General features: G+C 42.6%; 1 protein-coding gene across 1 annotated transcript in view; it reads right to left on the bottom strand.

Annotated features, from left to right (window-relative positions):
- Positions 1–4,992: 4,992 nt before the first annotated feature.
- The window catches only part of LOC109919114 (coatomer subunit delta), a 315,806-nt gene continuing 303,379 nt past the window's right edge, over positions 4,993–17,419 (bottom strand). Inside the window, exons 5-9 of the mRNA XM_048615350.1 lie at positions 16,217–16,382; positions 12,266–12,413; positions 11,467–11,575; positions 7,685–7,889; positions 4,993–5,664 (exon numbers count right to left, since the gene is read on the bottom strand). Of these exons, the coding sequence (XP_048471307.1) occupies positions 5,575–5,664; positions 7,685–7,889; positions 11,467–11,575; positions 12,266–12,413; positions 16,217–16,382 (718 nt within the window). The 3' untranslated portion in view covers positions 4,993–5,574. The remainder of the gene's footprint in view (positions 5,665–7,684; positions 7,890–11,466; positions 11,576–12,265; positions 12,414–16,216; positions 16,383–17,419) is intronic.

Here is a 17,419-nt window from a genome sequence, read left to right as displayed (position 1 = left end):
GCATCCTGTTCTTCAAATCACCATGCCAAATCTGCATCCACTTTGCTGAACTTAAAAGACCCTGCCAGTTGTAACATTTCTGCTGAGGGCAGACTCCCAGAACATGCAGTATCAGTACCTGTGCACTCAGTGGCCCAGGTAGCTGTCTGGGATGGGAAGTGACGATGGGTCTGGAAAGGAAAGTGGTACAAAAGGACTATGGACCAAAATAGAGGGGTAGGGGGGAGAGGCAGCAAGGGAAGGAGAGAAACAGTAAGAGACCAAGGGAGGGAGCTGACCTCTGATTTCATTTCCCTGTTTGATGGCAGAAGTTACAATGTTTTACACCAAAGAAACACAGCAGTCAACTGTTTGACAGAGAGCTGCCATAAACTGGTGCAATAACGGTCATGGTTTTTGGGAGATAGGTTTAAATATCAAAGTGGATTTAGATTGGCATCTTATCCCCAGTCTAACTGTAAGTGGTTGCTGTTCGACATTCAGGGTTAGGGTACAATCAAGTTTCTTTGATGCACTCCATGGTAAATATCTTTATTAAAAATATGAGGATTTAGTCAAACACTGATGTTTTACACACAGTCCAGTGTTGAGCTTTTGGCTTATCAGAAGCTCTCTATTTTTCTCTTTGATAAAGAGCTCATCAATACTCTAAAAAAACTGACATAATGTGTTAAAACAAGTGTTACTGCAGCAGAAGTGAAAATTGACCTCAAGGGTGTATATTTTTAATATCAAGAAGGGTCATCTTGACTCAATATGAATTGATTCTTGTAATTGTATTTTTTTTCCATCTATTTACATAACCCATATAATGGCACCTGTCCAGTGGTAGTGTGATAATGTCACTGGACTGCTGGATCACTAGTCCAGTTAGTCCCCATCCTCTGGGTCATAGGTTCAAATCCCATCATGGTAGGTGGTAGAATTTAACTTTTTATCTCCAACAAGAGAGAACCTAAACTTCATTCTGTAATAGTCAGTGGCATCACCACTGCTGAATCCGCCAATATCGTTATCCTAGGGGTTACCACTCAGATGTGTTCTGTGCTGTTTCTCTTGCAGACATGTAGTCACAGTGGTGCCAGAATGTGTGTTTCATTAGCAGTGGGTTGACAGCTTTGACCTCCGAGTTAACACAGTGTGGAGCTGGAGGAACACAGCAGGCTCCACACTGTGTTATCTCTGACTCCAGCATCTGCAGTTCTTACTATCTGTTTGAGCTCCAAGTGTTGCTTTTTCAATTAGACCAAAGAAGGATGAATGGGTGGAGTCAGGCTGTCACAGACCCAGGGTTTTAGTTGTGTTTTCAGTTAGGGTTGTTGGTGTTGAACGATAGATCCAGCTTTTTCTCTGCTGCAGCAAAAATCGAGTTCTCTCTGTACCACTAGATTGTTCCTTTCTCCTGAATGGTACACTGTATGGGCAGTACGGTGGCTCAGTGGTTAACAGTGCTGTCTCACAGTGCCAGGGACCTGGGTTCAATTCCACCCTTGGGCAATTGTCTGTGTGAAGTTTGCACGTTCTCCCTGTGTCTGCGTGGATTTCCTCCAGGTGCTCCTGTTTCCTCCCACAGTCCAAAGATGTGTAGGTTAGGTTGATTGGTTATGCTAAATTGCCCATAGTGTCCTGGGATGTGCAGGCTAGGTGAACTAGCTATGGGAAGGGCAGGGGTGGGGGTCGGGGTCTTTAGAGGGTTAGTGTGGACTTGATGGGCCAAATACCACACTCCTACACTTTAGGGATTCTATGAATAGCACAAGGAAAATCTGTTTTACTGATTTTGCCTTTGCCAAGGATGGATTTATATTAGAATAATTGATCATTAAATTATTTAATAAAATAATTTAACTACTAACAAGTTTGCCAGTTTTTTTTTTGTATTTAACTGTGTTGCAAGTATAACGGGTGTTTTGCTTAAAGCTGAGTAGTGAATCAGCAACTGACTTGCTCCAGTGTCTCTACCTTTCTTAGATCATCTCTCCTTGATTAAACGAATAAGGACAAAAGTGTCCCCTTGAAATATCTTGAGCCTCCAATGACATGATTCAGCATCAGTAGTCAAAGAACTTCTGTTAACTGTCCAGAGCCATCCCTCACTTCCTAGTAGGTTCTAAGGGAATTTGCTCCACTATTACTACAGATTTAAAAGCCATTTCCTTTCTTGATGCATTCTTTGAGGATTCACTTGAGTTCTCATTACTCCAACTGGTTTCTTATTTAACTTCCAGCAACTGACTTTTATGTCCAGTCTTAGTACAGTAGAAACATTTTTCCTTTAATCAATAAGCTCTAGCTTTTCTCCATTACCCTTCTGTTGCTATGATATTTCATTCCTCAAATTTCCTTGATTTCCATATGACCAATTGCCCACCTCAGATGTCATGGTACTAAGTCACTTGGAGATAGCAAGAACTGCAGATGCTGGAGTCAGAGCTCCCAGATCTGCTGCTGCTTTAAACTTTGATACCTAATGCTCATCTAAATACCTTAAAGTTTAGAGGAGTACCATTTCTATTAATTCTTCTATAATCATTATTTTCCTTTTATTCCGTAACTTTATCAAAACCCCCGATCCTGTCATTTTTTTTCCTGCAAATGTCTTATTAGGTTTCTCAAAGCCCTCTATTTTCATTGATGAGATTCAGGGACAAGCATTGAATATTGTTTTTTTTTGAAAGAAACAGTTTTATAGTTTGTACATTATTCTTGTACTGAACTGGTGCACACATTCATAGTTGTGACCTGTCAAACACTAATATGAAAGAGCCAAACATCTTTTGGTTCATCTTCCTAGCTACCTCTCAAGTAAATTAAATTAACTTTCAATTTCATTCTCTAAATTCAAAGCAGTAAACGTGCACTTCTAGGAACGTGGATTTGGAATAACCCTCTGAACTATTACCTCCTTTGTTTATTCTAAGACTTTCTCACTCTAAAATCAGTTCTCTCAATGAAGATCAAGCTTTTAAAAACTTTTCTCTTTCATTTCAAATGAAGTTTGTTCATTTTGCTTTACAAGCAATAGTAGGCCATTCTGCCCTTTGACCCTGCTCTGACATTCAGTCAGATCATGGCTGATCTGTTTTTGACCTTAAGTCTACATTCCTGCATACCCCAAATAATCTTTCATCCCCTTGATAATCAAGCTATCTAGCTCTGCCTTAAAATATTTAAAGATTCTGCATTCACTTCCTTTTGAATTTGGTTATCACAATGGTCAGCCACTGAACATTGTCACAAAAGGCTGCCAATGTTCTTTTTAAAAAAAAAAACAAAATTTTAACAAAAAACCTTTAGAAAGGCCCTGATCAACAAAAAGATGCAGCCTGGTTCCCAGCGACATACTTTAAAACCCACTCAGTCCTAAGGAACAATCATTCCTATTTTAACTCGTAACTTCTTAATAACTGGCATTTTCCAGTTTTAATGGCCTCAAGACTTCATTCTGGATGGCCTGGATTCCTTTCAATTCTGACTGCTGGGAGACTTCTGCAGTCCTGCAATCTTTCAAGATTCCTTGAACTAAACTCAGTTTGGACATTTCAACATAATTAACAGATACTCTTCCACTAGGACGAAACTGTTCTTCTGAACTGAAACCTGATTCTACTGAGCTGAACTCAAACATCTAGTCGCCCCTAACCATTTATTTTTCTACATGCAAACAGTGTTAACACTTCAATTAGCTCCACAGATACCTTGCTTGTAACATGCTTTATGAATGATGCATTGACTTCAAATGTTCCAAATTATTTTTAGACCTCAAACAGAACTTTTTTACAGATGTGAAACCACAAGTCTGCTTTACCTCTCCTTTAAAATCCAAGTTTCAAAATGATTTACTATACACTTTTATTACAACATAATAGGCCAACTGCCCTCTTTCTGCCCTGTGACAATTCAAACTAAAGACAGCTCACAAACAATTAAGAACGAATGGGGAGGTAATGGCCTAGTGGTATTACCACTGGACTATTAGTGCGGAGACCCAGGCAACGTTCTGGAAACCAGGATTCAAATCCTGCCATGGCAAATGGTGAATTTCAAATTTTAAAAAAAAAAACTGGAATTTAATGATCATGAAACCATTGTCTATTTGTAGAAAAACCCATCTGTTCATTAATGTCCGTTAGGGAAGGTAACGGTCTACCTTACCTGGTCTTGTCTGGCTTACATGTGACTCCAAACTCTCAGCAATGTGGCTCTTAACTGCCCTCTGGGCAATAAAGATGGACAATAAATGCTGGTCTAGCCAGCAATGTCCACATCCTGTGAATAAACGAACAAAATCTATAGTTTGGTCACTAACTAATAGAATGAACTAGTGCTAAAGAAAACAAAATCTAGAAATATCGGTCAAATAGTGACTGTTGGGTGCATTCAGAACTATTAACTACATCTGGTTCTGATATCACAACTTGCCCAAAGGAATCTTGGATTCACAAATTGTTTTAATGCATTGTTCTTCACAACAGCTTGCTGCTACAGTTTTGATGGACTCAAGGCAGCTTGCAGAACTACCAAAAGACTAGCAAATCAAGAAACAGTTCTGATAAGTAGCCTCTGACACAAAGCTGTAGAGGTACTTTATAATTTAAGCTACAGTTGTAGCAGCAGTCTTTCCCATGTCAGGGAAGAAATCAGACAAGCCGGACATTGAGGGAAACCCAAATGTAGAAGGCAGAAAATTAGCAGTGTATTTCTGAAAAGATGCATGAAATTCCCCAGTATCAAATGCTGAATGCATACATGAAAGAAATGACACCAACTCATTTTACCATGTTCCTGCTTCAATTGTGACTTGCAGATTTTCAACAAACTTTCAGCATGCTCCCAATATCCATCACTGTCCCACCTCACTGAAGCACTCTACCACCATGATTGACATACTGCCTTAGTCTTTGCCTAAAAAGGAAACATAATTCCACAGGTGGCATAGAGACCATTTCTACAATCATCCTTTACCAATAGGAGAGAAAGCAATGCTGCATCTTGGGTTTCATAATATACTTTTAATCATTTTTAAAGATTACAATTTTTTGTTAAACCTTTTTACACTGGAATGTTGTCATATTCCCTCTTATACACTTTACAGGGTTACAAAATTTCTGCTTTAATCATCTTTCATCCAAATCCAAAAAAAAAAGAAAAAGAAAAAGTCACTTTACGTTGGAAACTAACTCAACAGAAGAGCTAAAACAATAATTACAGCCGAGGAGGCAATATGATAGGGAATAACAGATGCTGTAGCTGAAATACATGACACTGTAGGTGCTACCAAACGTCATCCCCTCCCACCCACCCATCCATCCCCCCTTTTCAAAACAAAGACAAGTGTTTACTTGTTGGTTAATTAAAATATTAATATCAAACTCCTTTTTCAGATGAGAATAGTTGTCAGGTTTGAATAACAGATAATAAACCACATTGTTGTCTAGGCGCTCTGAACCTTTTTCAAATACACAAACACTGTGCAATTTTAATTTTGAAGTTTAGGGTCTTCAAACTGGTGTGCAGTTCAGCGACATCTGATCGTGTGATTTCTGGATATCTGTTGTGCATTGATTTTTCTTTTTACAATATTTCATATTTGTCAACCAATAATATGGTTTCCATAGAGAACCTCACAGGGCTGCTGCTGTCGACATGACTGATTCCACTCACCTAGGTACAAAAGGAGACAAAATAAAAACTTTTATTTCTCCTTAACTTTTGCCCAAAGGACAGCCTTGCAGTATTAGCTAACTTCTCAGATTGGCTCTTGGTGTTTGAACCCTAACGGAGAACAGAAGGGGCTCACAGCTAAGTCTGAACCCAATTACAGGTAAGGTGAGTTAGTCTACTCGATAGTGACTGAGTGGGAATATTGGGTGGCTACAATCCTTCCTAATGAATTCTTTTTAGGGAATTTCATGTAACCTACATCTTTGGAGCTCCAGCATCATCTGGTACTATGCTAAATCCACTGCCAGCTAGAGTCATAGTCATACAGCACAGAAACAGATCTTTCAGTCCAAACAGTCCATGCTGAACATAGTCCCAAACTAAACTAGTTAGTGCATGGAGTCGTACTGAGCAACAATGCAACACGTTCCCTTTCCAAAACTGCAAAGAAAATTCAATCTAAATTACAGGCCCAAGTCCTACAGCAGCATTTAAACCAACAGCTGACTCAAAAAACATGAGTGCTCCAGTGAGTCACTCTCCCATTTGATAACTCAAGAATGACTCAGTGCTCATCTCCATTGCAATTAAGTCAAAACATTTGATTCAGAAGCAGGATTCTCATAAAATGCTAGCAGTAGCAGGATCAGGCGTGGCTCCAATTTGGCCAGAGCCCCATCTCCTACCGACCAACCTCATCCCGCCCCCTTGACCTGTCCGTCCTCCCTGGACTGACCTATCCCCTTCCTAACTCCCTACCTACACTCACCTTTACTGGCTCCATCCCCGCCTCTTCGACCTGTTTGTTTCCTCTCCACCTATCCTCTCCTCTATCCCTCTTCTATCCGCCTCCCACTCTCTCCCTATTTATTTCAAAACCCCCTTCCCCTCCCCCTTTTCTGATGAAGGGTCGAGGCCCGAAACGTCAGCCTCTCTGCTCCTATGATGCTGCTTGGCCTGCTGTGTTCATCCAGCCCTGCACCTTGTTGTCTCGGATTCTCCAGCATCTGCAGTTCCTACTATCTCAGGTTAGTTCATAAGGCAGGTTACGCCATCCCTGCACTGACTCTGCAAATCAGAGTTATTTTAAATATTTGGTTTGGTTTTAAGTTTAACACTGGAAAATTGTTAATGGATTAGTGTGTTCATTTTAATGCTTTCAAATACATTTTTCGTTACAAAAATGAATCTGATGGAAGTTTGCATGTTTGAAATTGGGGTGGTTGCATCTAATTTACCATTAACATCTTCTGACAAAATCAACAACTTCTCACTAACTAGAAGGTGTCAGTCAGTTACATCTCAAATAAACAACAAGCCTTTGGAATAACTTCAACGCATTGGAGGTCCTGCAAATGCAATAACAACTTCATATTGCACCCATTATCCAGTAAAGCACCTAAAGGCACTTTGTTAAGAGAGTTATCAAACACAATTTGACACTGAACTACAGGCAATTTCAGACAAATGACCTAAGGCTTGACCTAAAAGTTTTTTGTTTGTAAAAAGAGCTTTGCAAAGGAGACAAGACAGGCACAGAAGCAGAAAGGTTTAGGTAAGGAATTCTGGAGCCTGGGGTTTAAACAGCTGAAAATACAGCCGCCAACATAGCAGCAATTACAGAACTGGAGAAGCGCAGAAGGACGTTTCATGAGAATTTTTAAAAACCAAGTGTTAGCAGACTGGAAGCTAATGGCAGTCAACAAGTATGGGGATGACCTATGAATGGGTCTTGGCACAAATGAGGATATGGGTAGAATGGCTTCACACCATATCAAATTCATGAAAGGTGGAAGAGGCCAACCTGGAGTGCATTAAAATGGTCAAAGCTAGAGGCAACAATCCCACAACTAATGGGTTCTGCAGACAGGCTGAAGCAGGAGTCGGTTGAGGAATGTTACAGAAGAGGAAATAGGCCATATTCGTAGTGGTGCAATGGGTAGTCAGAAGCGCTTTTGCAGTCATAATACAACAAGTCAAATACACTTGAAGAAAGGTTTTAATTGATGGGAGTTTGTACCTGTATTTTGCAGTAGTTCCTTTTGGACACAAAAGACACATTGACTGGGAAGAAATCACTGGGCTGCCCAGCTATACTGAACTCCAAGCTGCCAGTCTTATTTTTGGCATCGATGACAGGTAGGCACCACTCGAGAATATTTTTCCTGCTGTCATGGCGATACTCACCATCAAGTTCGCCAATTAATGGGGCACCAACACCAGACCTAGGTACAACAGAAGACAATTGTTGATGCAGGAGGATCTGCAAACACTTAGTGTTATTGCCACTTTAAGTGATTCTAGATTTTCTGCTTTAAAACTTTTTATCCTCAAAATTAAACTTTAGAGCTCACACTTAGAACATAGAACTTAACAGCGCAGTACAGGCCCTTCGGCCCTCGATGTTGCGCCGACCTGTGAAACCAATCTGAAGCCCATCTAACCTAAACTATTCCATTATCATCCATATGTTTATCCAATGACCACTTAAATGCCCTTAAAGTTGGCGAGTCTACTACTTGTGCAGGCAGGGCATTCCACGCTCTTACTACTCGGAGTAAAGAACCTACCTCTGACATCTGTCCTATATCTATCACCCCTCAATTTAAAGCTATGTCCCCTCAGGCCGACCATCACCATCCCAAGAAAAAGGCTCCCACTGTCCACCCTATCTAATCCGCTGATCATCTTGTGTGTCTCTATTAAGTCACCTCTTAACCTTCTTCTCTCTAACGAAAACAGCCTCAAGTCCCTCAGCCTTTCCTCATAAGACCTTCCCTCCATACCAGGCAACATCCTGGTAAATCTCCTCTGCATCCTTTCCAATGCTTCCACATCCTTCCTATAATGCGGTGACCAGAACTGTACGCAATACTCCAAGTGCGGCCGCACCAGAGTTTTGTACAGCTGCAACATGACCTCATGGCTCTGAAACTCAATCCCTCTACCAATAAAACCTAACACACCGTACGCCTTCTTAACAACCCTATCAACCTGGGTGGCAACTTTCAGGGATCTATGCACATGGACACCGAGATCTCTCTGCTCATCCACACTACCAAGAATCTTACCATTAGCCCAGTACTCTGTATTCCTGTTACTCCTTCCAAAGTGAATCACCTCACACTTTTCCTCATTAAACTCCATTTGCCACCTCTCAGCCCAGCTCTGCAGCTCATCTATGCCCCTCTGTAACCTGCAACATCCTTCCGCACTATCCACAACTCCACCGACTTTGGTGTCATCCGCAAATTTACTAACCCATCCTTCTACACCCTCATCCAGGTCATTTATAAAAATGGAGTCGTACTGAGCAACAATGCAACACGTTCCCTTTCCAAAACTGCAAAGAAAATTCAATCTAAATTACAGGCCCAAGTCCTACAGCAGCATTTAAACCAACAGCTGACTCAAAAAACATGAGTGCTCCAGTGAGTCACTCTCCCATTTGATAACTCAAGAATGACTCAGTGCTCATCTCCATTGTAATTAAGTCAAAACAGATCCTTGAGGTACACCACTAGTAACTGAACTCCAGGATGAACATTTCCCATCAACCACCACCCTCTGTCTTCTTACAGCTAGCCAATTTCTGATCCAAACCACTAAATCACCCTCAATCCCATGCCTCCGTATTTTCTGCAATAGCCTACCATGGGGAACCTTATCAAACGCTTTAGTGAAATCCATATATACCATATCAACCGCTTTATCCTCATCCACCTGTTTGGTCACCTTCTCAAAGAACTCAATAAGGTTTGTGAGGCACAACCTACCCTTCACAAAACCATGTTGACTATCCCTAATCAAATTATTCCTTTCTGGATGATTATAAATCCTTTCCAACACTTTACCCACAACCGAAGTAAGGCTCACTGGTCTATAATTACCAGGGTTGTCTCTACTCCCCCTTCTTGAACAAGGGGACAACATTTGCTCGTCTCCAGTCTTCTGGCACTATTCCTGAAGACAATGACGACAAAGATCAAAGCCAAAGGCTCTGCAATCTCCTCTCTAGCTTCCCAGAGAATCCTAGGATAAATCCCATCAGGCCCAGGGGACATATCTATTTTCACACCTTCCAGAATTGCTAACACGTCCTCCTTATGAACCTCAATCCCGTCTAGTCTAATAGCCTGTATCTCAGTATTCTCCTCGACAACATTGTCTTTTTCCTGTGTGAATACTGACGAAAAATATTCATTTAGCGCCTCTCCTATCTCTTCGGACTCCACGCACAACTTCCCACTACTGTCCTTGACCGGCCCTAATCTTACTCTAGTCATTGTCACGAAAATTCCATTCCATGTATGTGATTAATAGGTTGCACACACAGACACATGAAATAGGAGAAGTACAGCGTTCAGACCCTCAAGTCTGCTCAGCCATTCAATAAGATCATGGTTGATCTGTGTGCTTTGAATTCCACCTATCCTAATAAGAATCTATTTACCTCCATCTTAAAAATGTTCAAAGATCCCCATGCCAATCTCACTCCACCTTCGAAGGCAGAGCTGTAAAATCGCACAATTCTCTGAGGGGGGAAACTGACCTTTGTTCTAAAGGGACAAACTCTAATTTTAAACTTTTATCTATAAGAAAGGAACAGCTTTACTCATCTATCCTGCCTAGGCCATTCATGATCTTATACATTTCAAGCAGGTAACTCAAGTGGAATTGAGCCCACTCTGTCCAACCTATGCTCATAATAATGTGCACACTTCAGGTGTCAATCCAGTAAACCTCCTCTGAAGAGCCCTCAATGCACTTACAAGCCTTCCTTTAAAAATACAGAGAGACCAAAACTGCAAACATAGTATCAGAGAAGTGGTCGCACCAATGTCCTGTGCAACTGGTTTTATGTTCATTTCCTGTGATAGTAAAGGATAGTATCCCATTAGCCATTTTCATTACATGCTATACCTGCATACTAACTTAGATCCATATACTGGAACACCCAACCACTGTGCACCTCAAAACTCTGCAGTTGTTCTCTGTTCAAGCAAGAAATAGCAAGTACTGCAGATGCTACAGTCAGAGATAACACAGTATGGAGCTGGAGGAACACAGCAGGCCAGGCGGCATCAGAGGAAGGGGTCCCGACCTAAAACGTCAAATTTCCTGCTCTTTAAACTTTGTTTAAAGCAGGAAATTTGACGTATTAGATCGGGACCCCTTCCTCTGATGCTGCCTGGCCTGCTGTGTTCCTCCAGCTCCACATGGTGTTATCTCTGCTCAAATATTACTGCTTTGTTTCTGTAAAAATTAACTCGGCGTTTTCCCAAATAAACTCATCTGCTAGAGTTTTGAACGTTCATTCAACCTATCTATATCCATCTGCAAACCTCCAAGTGTCTTCTCTACAACACACTTTCCTATCTTCTTCATGCCAAAATACAGCAGATATCAGAAATCTGAAATAAAAACCCCAAATGCTGGAAATCAAGAATGAACAAGTCATTTACTTATATTAGTTCCAACCCCCCAAACACCCCGTCCAGGTGTTGCCCAACTTGCTGAGTATTTCTACCATTTCGTTTATCAATAGGGAGAATTCAGAACCAACTCCAGAATTAAGACAACTATTGTTCACCTGACTGGTTCAAAGTTTAGAGACAATTTTTTTATATTTTATTGCATCAATTAGCTGTCATGGCTCCTGCAGTCAGGTAGTGAAGGTCATGGCCTGGGTTGAAAGTGGAAGGTGTGCTGATTCTTCTGGCATCAGTATTAACAGCAGCAAGGGGAAATAGCTGTAGGAATCCAAGATAAAGAAACATGCTTCAAGCTACAAAAACTTACGGAACAGGAATGGAGATGATCACATCATTTAGTTCCAGGGTGCTTTCTTGTAGCTCATACTCAATATTTACATCACAACCAGTGGCACTCTCTGAAGGCCAGCAGTTAACTAAAATTAGGAAGAGAAAAAAATGAAAGCACTTGAAAGGCACTTAGTCTTAACTGTGCGTTACGATTTGCCCAAGAACAGAGAAACAAGTAGTAGGCCATTCAGCTCCTTACATAAGGTATAACAGAAGGGGGACACAGTTGGTCTGTGGGTTGACGCCTGTTTCCCAAAGGGGAATAAAAAAGCTTTTTAATTATTTGAGTGGGCTACTGGAAATAATTCACACGCTAACAGTCAACACAAGCTTCTACACTTACCACTTCCTGTTGAGCTTATCAGGGGAGTATCATAACCAGGCTGTGACAGGGATTTTTATCTGTTCTAGTAGTTTTGAGTAATAAGTGCAACTGAACTTCTACTAAGAAACTAAAAGGACAAGGGTGAATGTCTCTAATTTTACATCTTAGAATGTCATTGCTGATTGAGTTTAATCCAATGCACATGTTAAATACAGTAAAATACCCCATGGTGCTTGATGAGAGCAACAGAAAAAAATTTCACATCAAGACACGCTGAAAGCGAAAGGGGTGAAAGTTTAGGAAGGAAATGCTCATACAACTGTTACAACATAATTCATGCCACAGCCATTTAAAATTAAGTGATAACTTCTGGAAAGGCTTTGTACAATTGTTCTTGCAAGGATGGAAGGTACCCAAATTGTTCATCACCTGTACAGGTTGAAGAACTTACTGGCGAGGGGAATAAAGGCGTCGTCATTAGTTTGCAACCTCCACTTCAGAACTCCAACATCGTTATTCAGTGGAAAGGATTTCTCTGGGTTCTTTAGGCCAATCAAAGATTCTGTAGTGAAAAGTTTCTTATCCACATTCGGGTGAGTCTGGAGACAACAACACAACAAACTAGGGTTTAGCCTAGAATTAAGTCACCTTCATTTCTGACTCAGCATTTCTGCAGCTCAACATATGCTGATTTTTCCAGATTCATTTCCCAACACAAACGTTACCTACTGCAAATTTTTAAAAGTTGGACAAAAAAGTGCTATGAAGACCAAGGGAAGCACAGCTTATAGGTACGGTAGCATGGAGAGTACAACATAGCGATAATGTTACCAGACTAGTAATCTGGAAACAAGAATTGAAATCCCACTGTAGCAGATGAGAAAATTCATTTCAATTAACTAAATAAATCTGGAATGAAAAACACCAGTAATGGTGACCATGAAATTACTGGCTTGCCATTAAAAATCCTAATGGTTCACTAATATTCTTTAGCAGGGCAGTCTACTGATCTAATCTATATGGGCGGCACGGTGACTCAGTGGTTAACACTACTGCCTCACAGCACCAGGGACCCGGGTTTGATTCCACCCTTGGGCAACTGTCTGTGTGGAGTTTGCACATTCTCCCCGTGTCTGCGTGGGTTTCCTCCGGGTGCTCCAGTTTCCTCCCACAGTCCAATGATGTGCAGGCTAGGTGAATTGGCCATGCTAAGTTGCCCATAGTGTCCAGGGATGTGTAGATTAGGTGGGATGCTTCGAAGATTGGTATGGACTTGTTGGGCCAAAGGGCCTGTTTCCACACTGCAGGGATTCTATGACTATGACACCAGACCCACAACTTGGTTAACTCTTAATTAGCCTCTGAAATAGTTCATCAAGCCATCTCAGTTGGCTCAAGGGCAATTTGGAACAGGAACAATTTTTTCTGCAACTCTCACCTCCCATTAATTTTAAAAAAGGCTCATAAAAATAAGGTGATAACAAGGTGTAGAGCTGGATGAACACAGCAGGCCAAGCAGCGTCAGAGAAGCAGGAACGCTGACGTTTCGGGCCTAGATCCTTCTTCAGAAATGGGGGAGGGGAAGGGGGTTCTGAAATAAATAGGGAGAGAGGGGGAGGCAGATAGAAGATTGATAAAGGAGAAGATAGGTGGAGACGAGACAAACAGGTCAAAGTGGCGGAGATGGAGCCAGTAAAAGGGGAGTGTAGGTGGGGAGTTAGGGAGGAGATAGGTCAGTCCAGGGAGGACGAACAGGTCAAGGGGGCGGAATGAGGTTAGTAGGTAGGAGATGGGGGTGGAAGGAGGGGATAGGTGGGAGGAAGGACAGGTTAGGGAGGTGGGGACAAGCTGGGCTGGTTTTGGGTTGCGGTAGGGGGAGGGGAGATTTTGAAGCTTGTGAAGTCCACATTGAGACCATTGGGCTGCAGGGTTCCCAAGAGGAATAGGAGGTGCTGTTCCTGCAACCTTTGGGTGGCATCGTTGTGCCACTGCAGGAGACCCAGGATGGACATGTCATCTGAGGAATGGGACGGGGAATTGAAATGGTTTGCAACTGAGAGGTGCAGTTGTTTAGTGCAAACCGAGTGAAGGCGTTCTGCAAAGCGGTCCCCAAGGGTCCCCAGGGAGTGTGGAGCGGACAAGGGAGTCCCAGAGAGAGTGGTCCCTCCGGAAAGCAGATAAGGGTGGGGAGGGAAAAATGTCTTTGGTGGTGGGGTCGGATTGCAGATAGCGGAAGTGTCGGAGGATGATGCGTTGGATCTGGAGGTTGGTGGGGTGGTACATGAGGACGAGGGGGATTCTGTTTCGGTTGTTATTGCGGGGAGGGGGTGTGAGGCAGAAGAATAAAAAACAGGAGAGGTCCTTTGCAGGTCTGGGAGAGGGAGGCTGTGAGCTGGAGTAGGCTTGATTGTAGTGCCAGGAGATGCCGGCGCATCGCTGCCAGTGTCCGTTTCAGGTAACGCGTCATCCTCTGACACTTCCGCCATCTGCAATCCGACCCCAAAGACATTTTTCCCTCCCCACCCTTATCTGCTTTCCGGAGGGACCACCTTGTTCGCTCCACACTCCCCTCCAGCCCCACCACAACCGGCACTTTTCCCTGCAACCACGAAGTGCTACACCTGCCCCCACACCTCCCCCATCCCAGGCCCCAAGAAGACCTTCCACATCAAGCAGACGTTCACCTGCACATCTGCTAATGTGTATACTGTATCCGCTGTTCCCGTTGTGGCCTCCTCTACATCGGGGAACCCAAGCGGAGGCTTGGGGACCGCTTTGCGGAACACCTACGCTCGGTTCGCACTAAACAACTACACCTCCCAGTCGCGAACCATTTCAACTCCCACTCCCATTCCTCAGGCGACACGTCCATCTTGGGTCTCCTGCAGTGCCACAACGATGCCACCTGAAGGTTGCAGGAACAGCACCTCATTCTGCTTGGGAACCCTGCAGCCCAATGGTATCAATGTGGACTTCACAAGCTTCAAAATCTCCCTTCCCCCTACCGCATCCCAAAACCAGCCCAGCTGGTCCCCTCCTCCCTAACCTGTCCTTCCTCCCACCTCAAGCCCCACCCCCATCTCCTACCTACTAACCTCATTCCGCCCCCTTGACCTGTCTGTCCTCCCTGGACTGACCTAACTCCCTACCTACACTCACGTTTACTGGCTCCATCCCCGCCTCTTTGACCTGTCTCCTCTCCACCTATCTTCTCCTCTGTCCATCTTCTATCCGCCTCCCCCTCTCTCCCTATTTATTTCAGAACCCCCTTCCCCTCCCCTATTTCTGAAGGGGGGTCTAGGCCCGAAACGTCAGCCTTCCTGCTCCTCTGATAATGCTTGGCCTGCTGTGTTCATCCAGCTCCACACCTTGTTATCTCAGATTCTCCAGCATCTGCAGTTCCTACTATCTCATAAAATTAAGAGGGTGGTATTAATTCATGCAGTCCAAAGTAGTGATAGAACTAATTACAGCCATAAGTCCATTCACTGCGCTAAGCTAATTGATCCTATTTGCTAACATTTCAGAAACATAAAAGGCACCAACTTTGTTTGATCACAATTTAAGATTGGGTAAAGTACCTTTGATTTACTACAATATATTTTGTCGTTACAGCATGCACCTGTGTGTTAAGAAAGACTCCAATACCCTACTTTATTTGACAAACTATTCCAATGGCACATTATCCTCTATGTAACATATTCTGTGTCAATACTAACCACACATCACAAACACATAATCTGCATTGGAGTCCAGATTTGCGTTTAGCTTCTCTATCCCTATAAATTCCTCACACAGCTCCATACAGTTCCTTTTCTTATTTAAAACAGGAGCCGCATAGGAGGAGGAACAAAAACTTATCTTAACCCTAAAGTAATCATAATCTTGAAAATATAAATGCAAATGGGATTTGAACAGCTGCTCAACTGCAGATTATCTATTTTAATGACACTTTAAAACTTCAAGAACACAAATCAAACAAAGTAGACATACATTACTGCTAAGTAAAATGAAAAGTTGGAGGATCTTTCCCCATGACTCATAATGATCATACAATCAGACAGAATGGGGCACTCCAGAACAAGAACAAGAACAAAATGAGTGTCTTAAACGTACTGAACGGGACAGTCCCAGCATTCAGAATTAATTTTCAAGACACAGCCAATGAGAGATCAAGGTTGCAGGCTGACTAGTCTCAGAGAAAAAGTGGTTTCTTAAAAGAAAACACACTCCCAACCACTAAAAGTAACTTAAAAACCGAAAAAGAACACAAAGAAGGTTGGAAAATCTCACATTAGGCAGTATCTGGAGAGAGGAAGAGGGTTAATGTTTCAGGTCGATAACGCTTCACCAAAACAGATTTAAACAAGGCTCATCTACAAGAATATGGTGTTGCTTTTACCTGTAGCTGAACTCCTCTTTTGTCATCATTTTCTATTTGAAGGCGAATTCTTCCTTGTTTTTCATCGCTAACCCGGAGCATGATCATGCCGTGTACCTCCATATTTTGCAAGCCGCCATCCCGGCCACATGTCAGTGATATCTTCTCTTCAATCTTCAAGTGTACACTATCAAAATTACAAAAGAAGCGTTCACATTATGATAATAGGAACTTGGAACATTACTTTAGAATCTTCATCAGTAGCATTGAAGTGGAGAACGAGACCATAACACAGAAACAAGAGTAGGCCATTTGGTTCTTAGAGGCTGCTCTGCTATTCAATGAGATCACGGTTAATCTGATAATCCTCAACTCCACTTTCCTCTGCCTTTTGCCTAGAAGGCTAGATTCCTTTACCAATTAAAAATCTCTCTCTCAGCTTTGAATAATCTTAACAAGGCAGCTGGTCAGCCCTCTGCAGTAAAGGATTCCAAAGATTCACCAAACTCTGGCAAAAATTCCTTCCCATCTGTGTTACTCAAATTATGCCACCTGGTTCTAGACTCTCCAACAAGAGTAAACATTCATTTTGTGGGATGTGGGTGTCGCTGGCTGGCCAGCATTTATTGCTCATCCCTAGCTGCCTTTGAGAAGGTGACGGTGAGCTGCCTTCTTGATCCACTACCGTCCACCTGCTGTGGGTTGACCCACAATGCCATTAGGGAGGGAATTCCAAGATTTTGACCTAGAGACACTGCAGGAATGGTGATATATTTCCAAGTCAGGATGATGAGTGGCTTGGAGGCAAACATGAAGGTGGTGGTGTTCCCATATATCTGTTGCCCTTGTCCTTCTAGATGGAAGTGGTCGTGAGTCTGGAAGGTGCCGTCTAAGGATCTTCGGTGAATTTCTGCAGTGCATTTTGTAGATAATAGACACTGCTGCTACTGAGCGTTGTTGGTCTGATCTCCAACAACCATGACCATCTTCTGATGTGTCAAGTATGACTAACTACCGGAGAGTTTGCCCCTTGATACCCATTCATTCCAGTTTTGCTAGGGCTCCTTGAAGCCACATTCTGTCGAATGCAGCCTTGATGTCAAGGGCTGTCACTTACCTCACCTCTGGAATTCAGCTCTGCTGTCCATGTTTGGACCAAGGCTGTAATGAGGTCAGGAGCTGAGTGGCCCTGGCAGAACCCAAACTGGGCATCACTGAGCAGGT

Source organism: Rhincodon typus, chromosome 32 (assembly GCF_021869965.1).
Source record: "Rhincodon typus isolate 14 chromosome 32, sRhiTyp1.1, whole genome shotgun sequence".
NCBI lineage: Eukaryota > Metazoa > Chordata > Chondrichthyes > Orectolobiformes > Rhincodontidae > Rhincodon > Rhincodon typus.
This window is presented reverse-complemented; position numbering and strand designations above follow the sequence as displayed.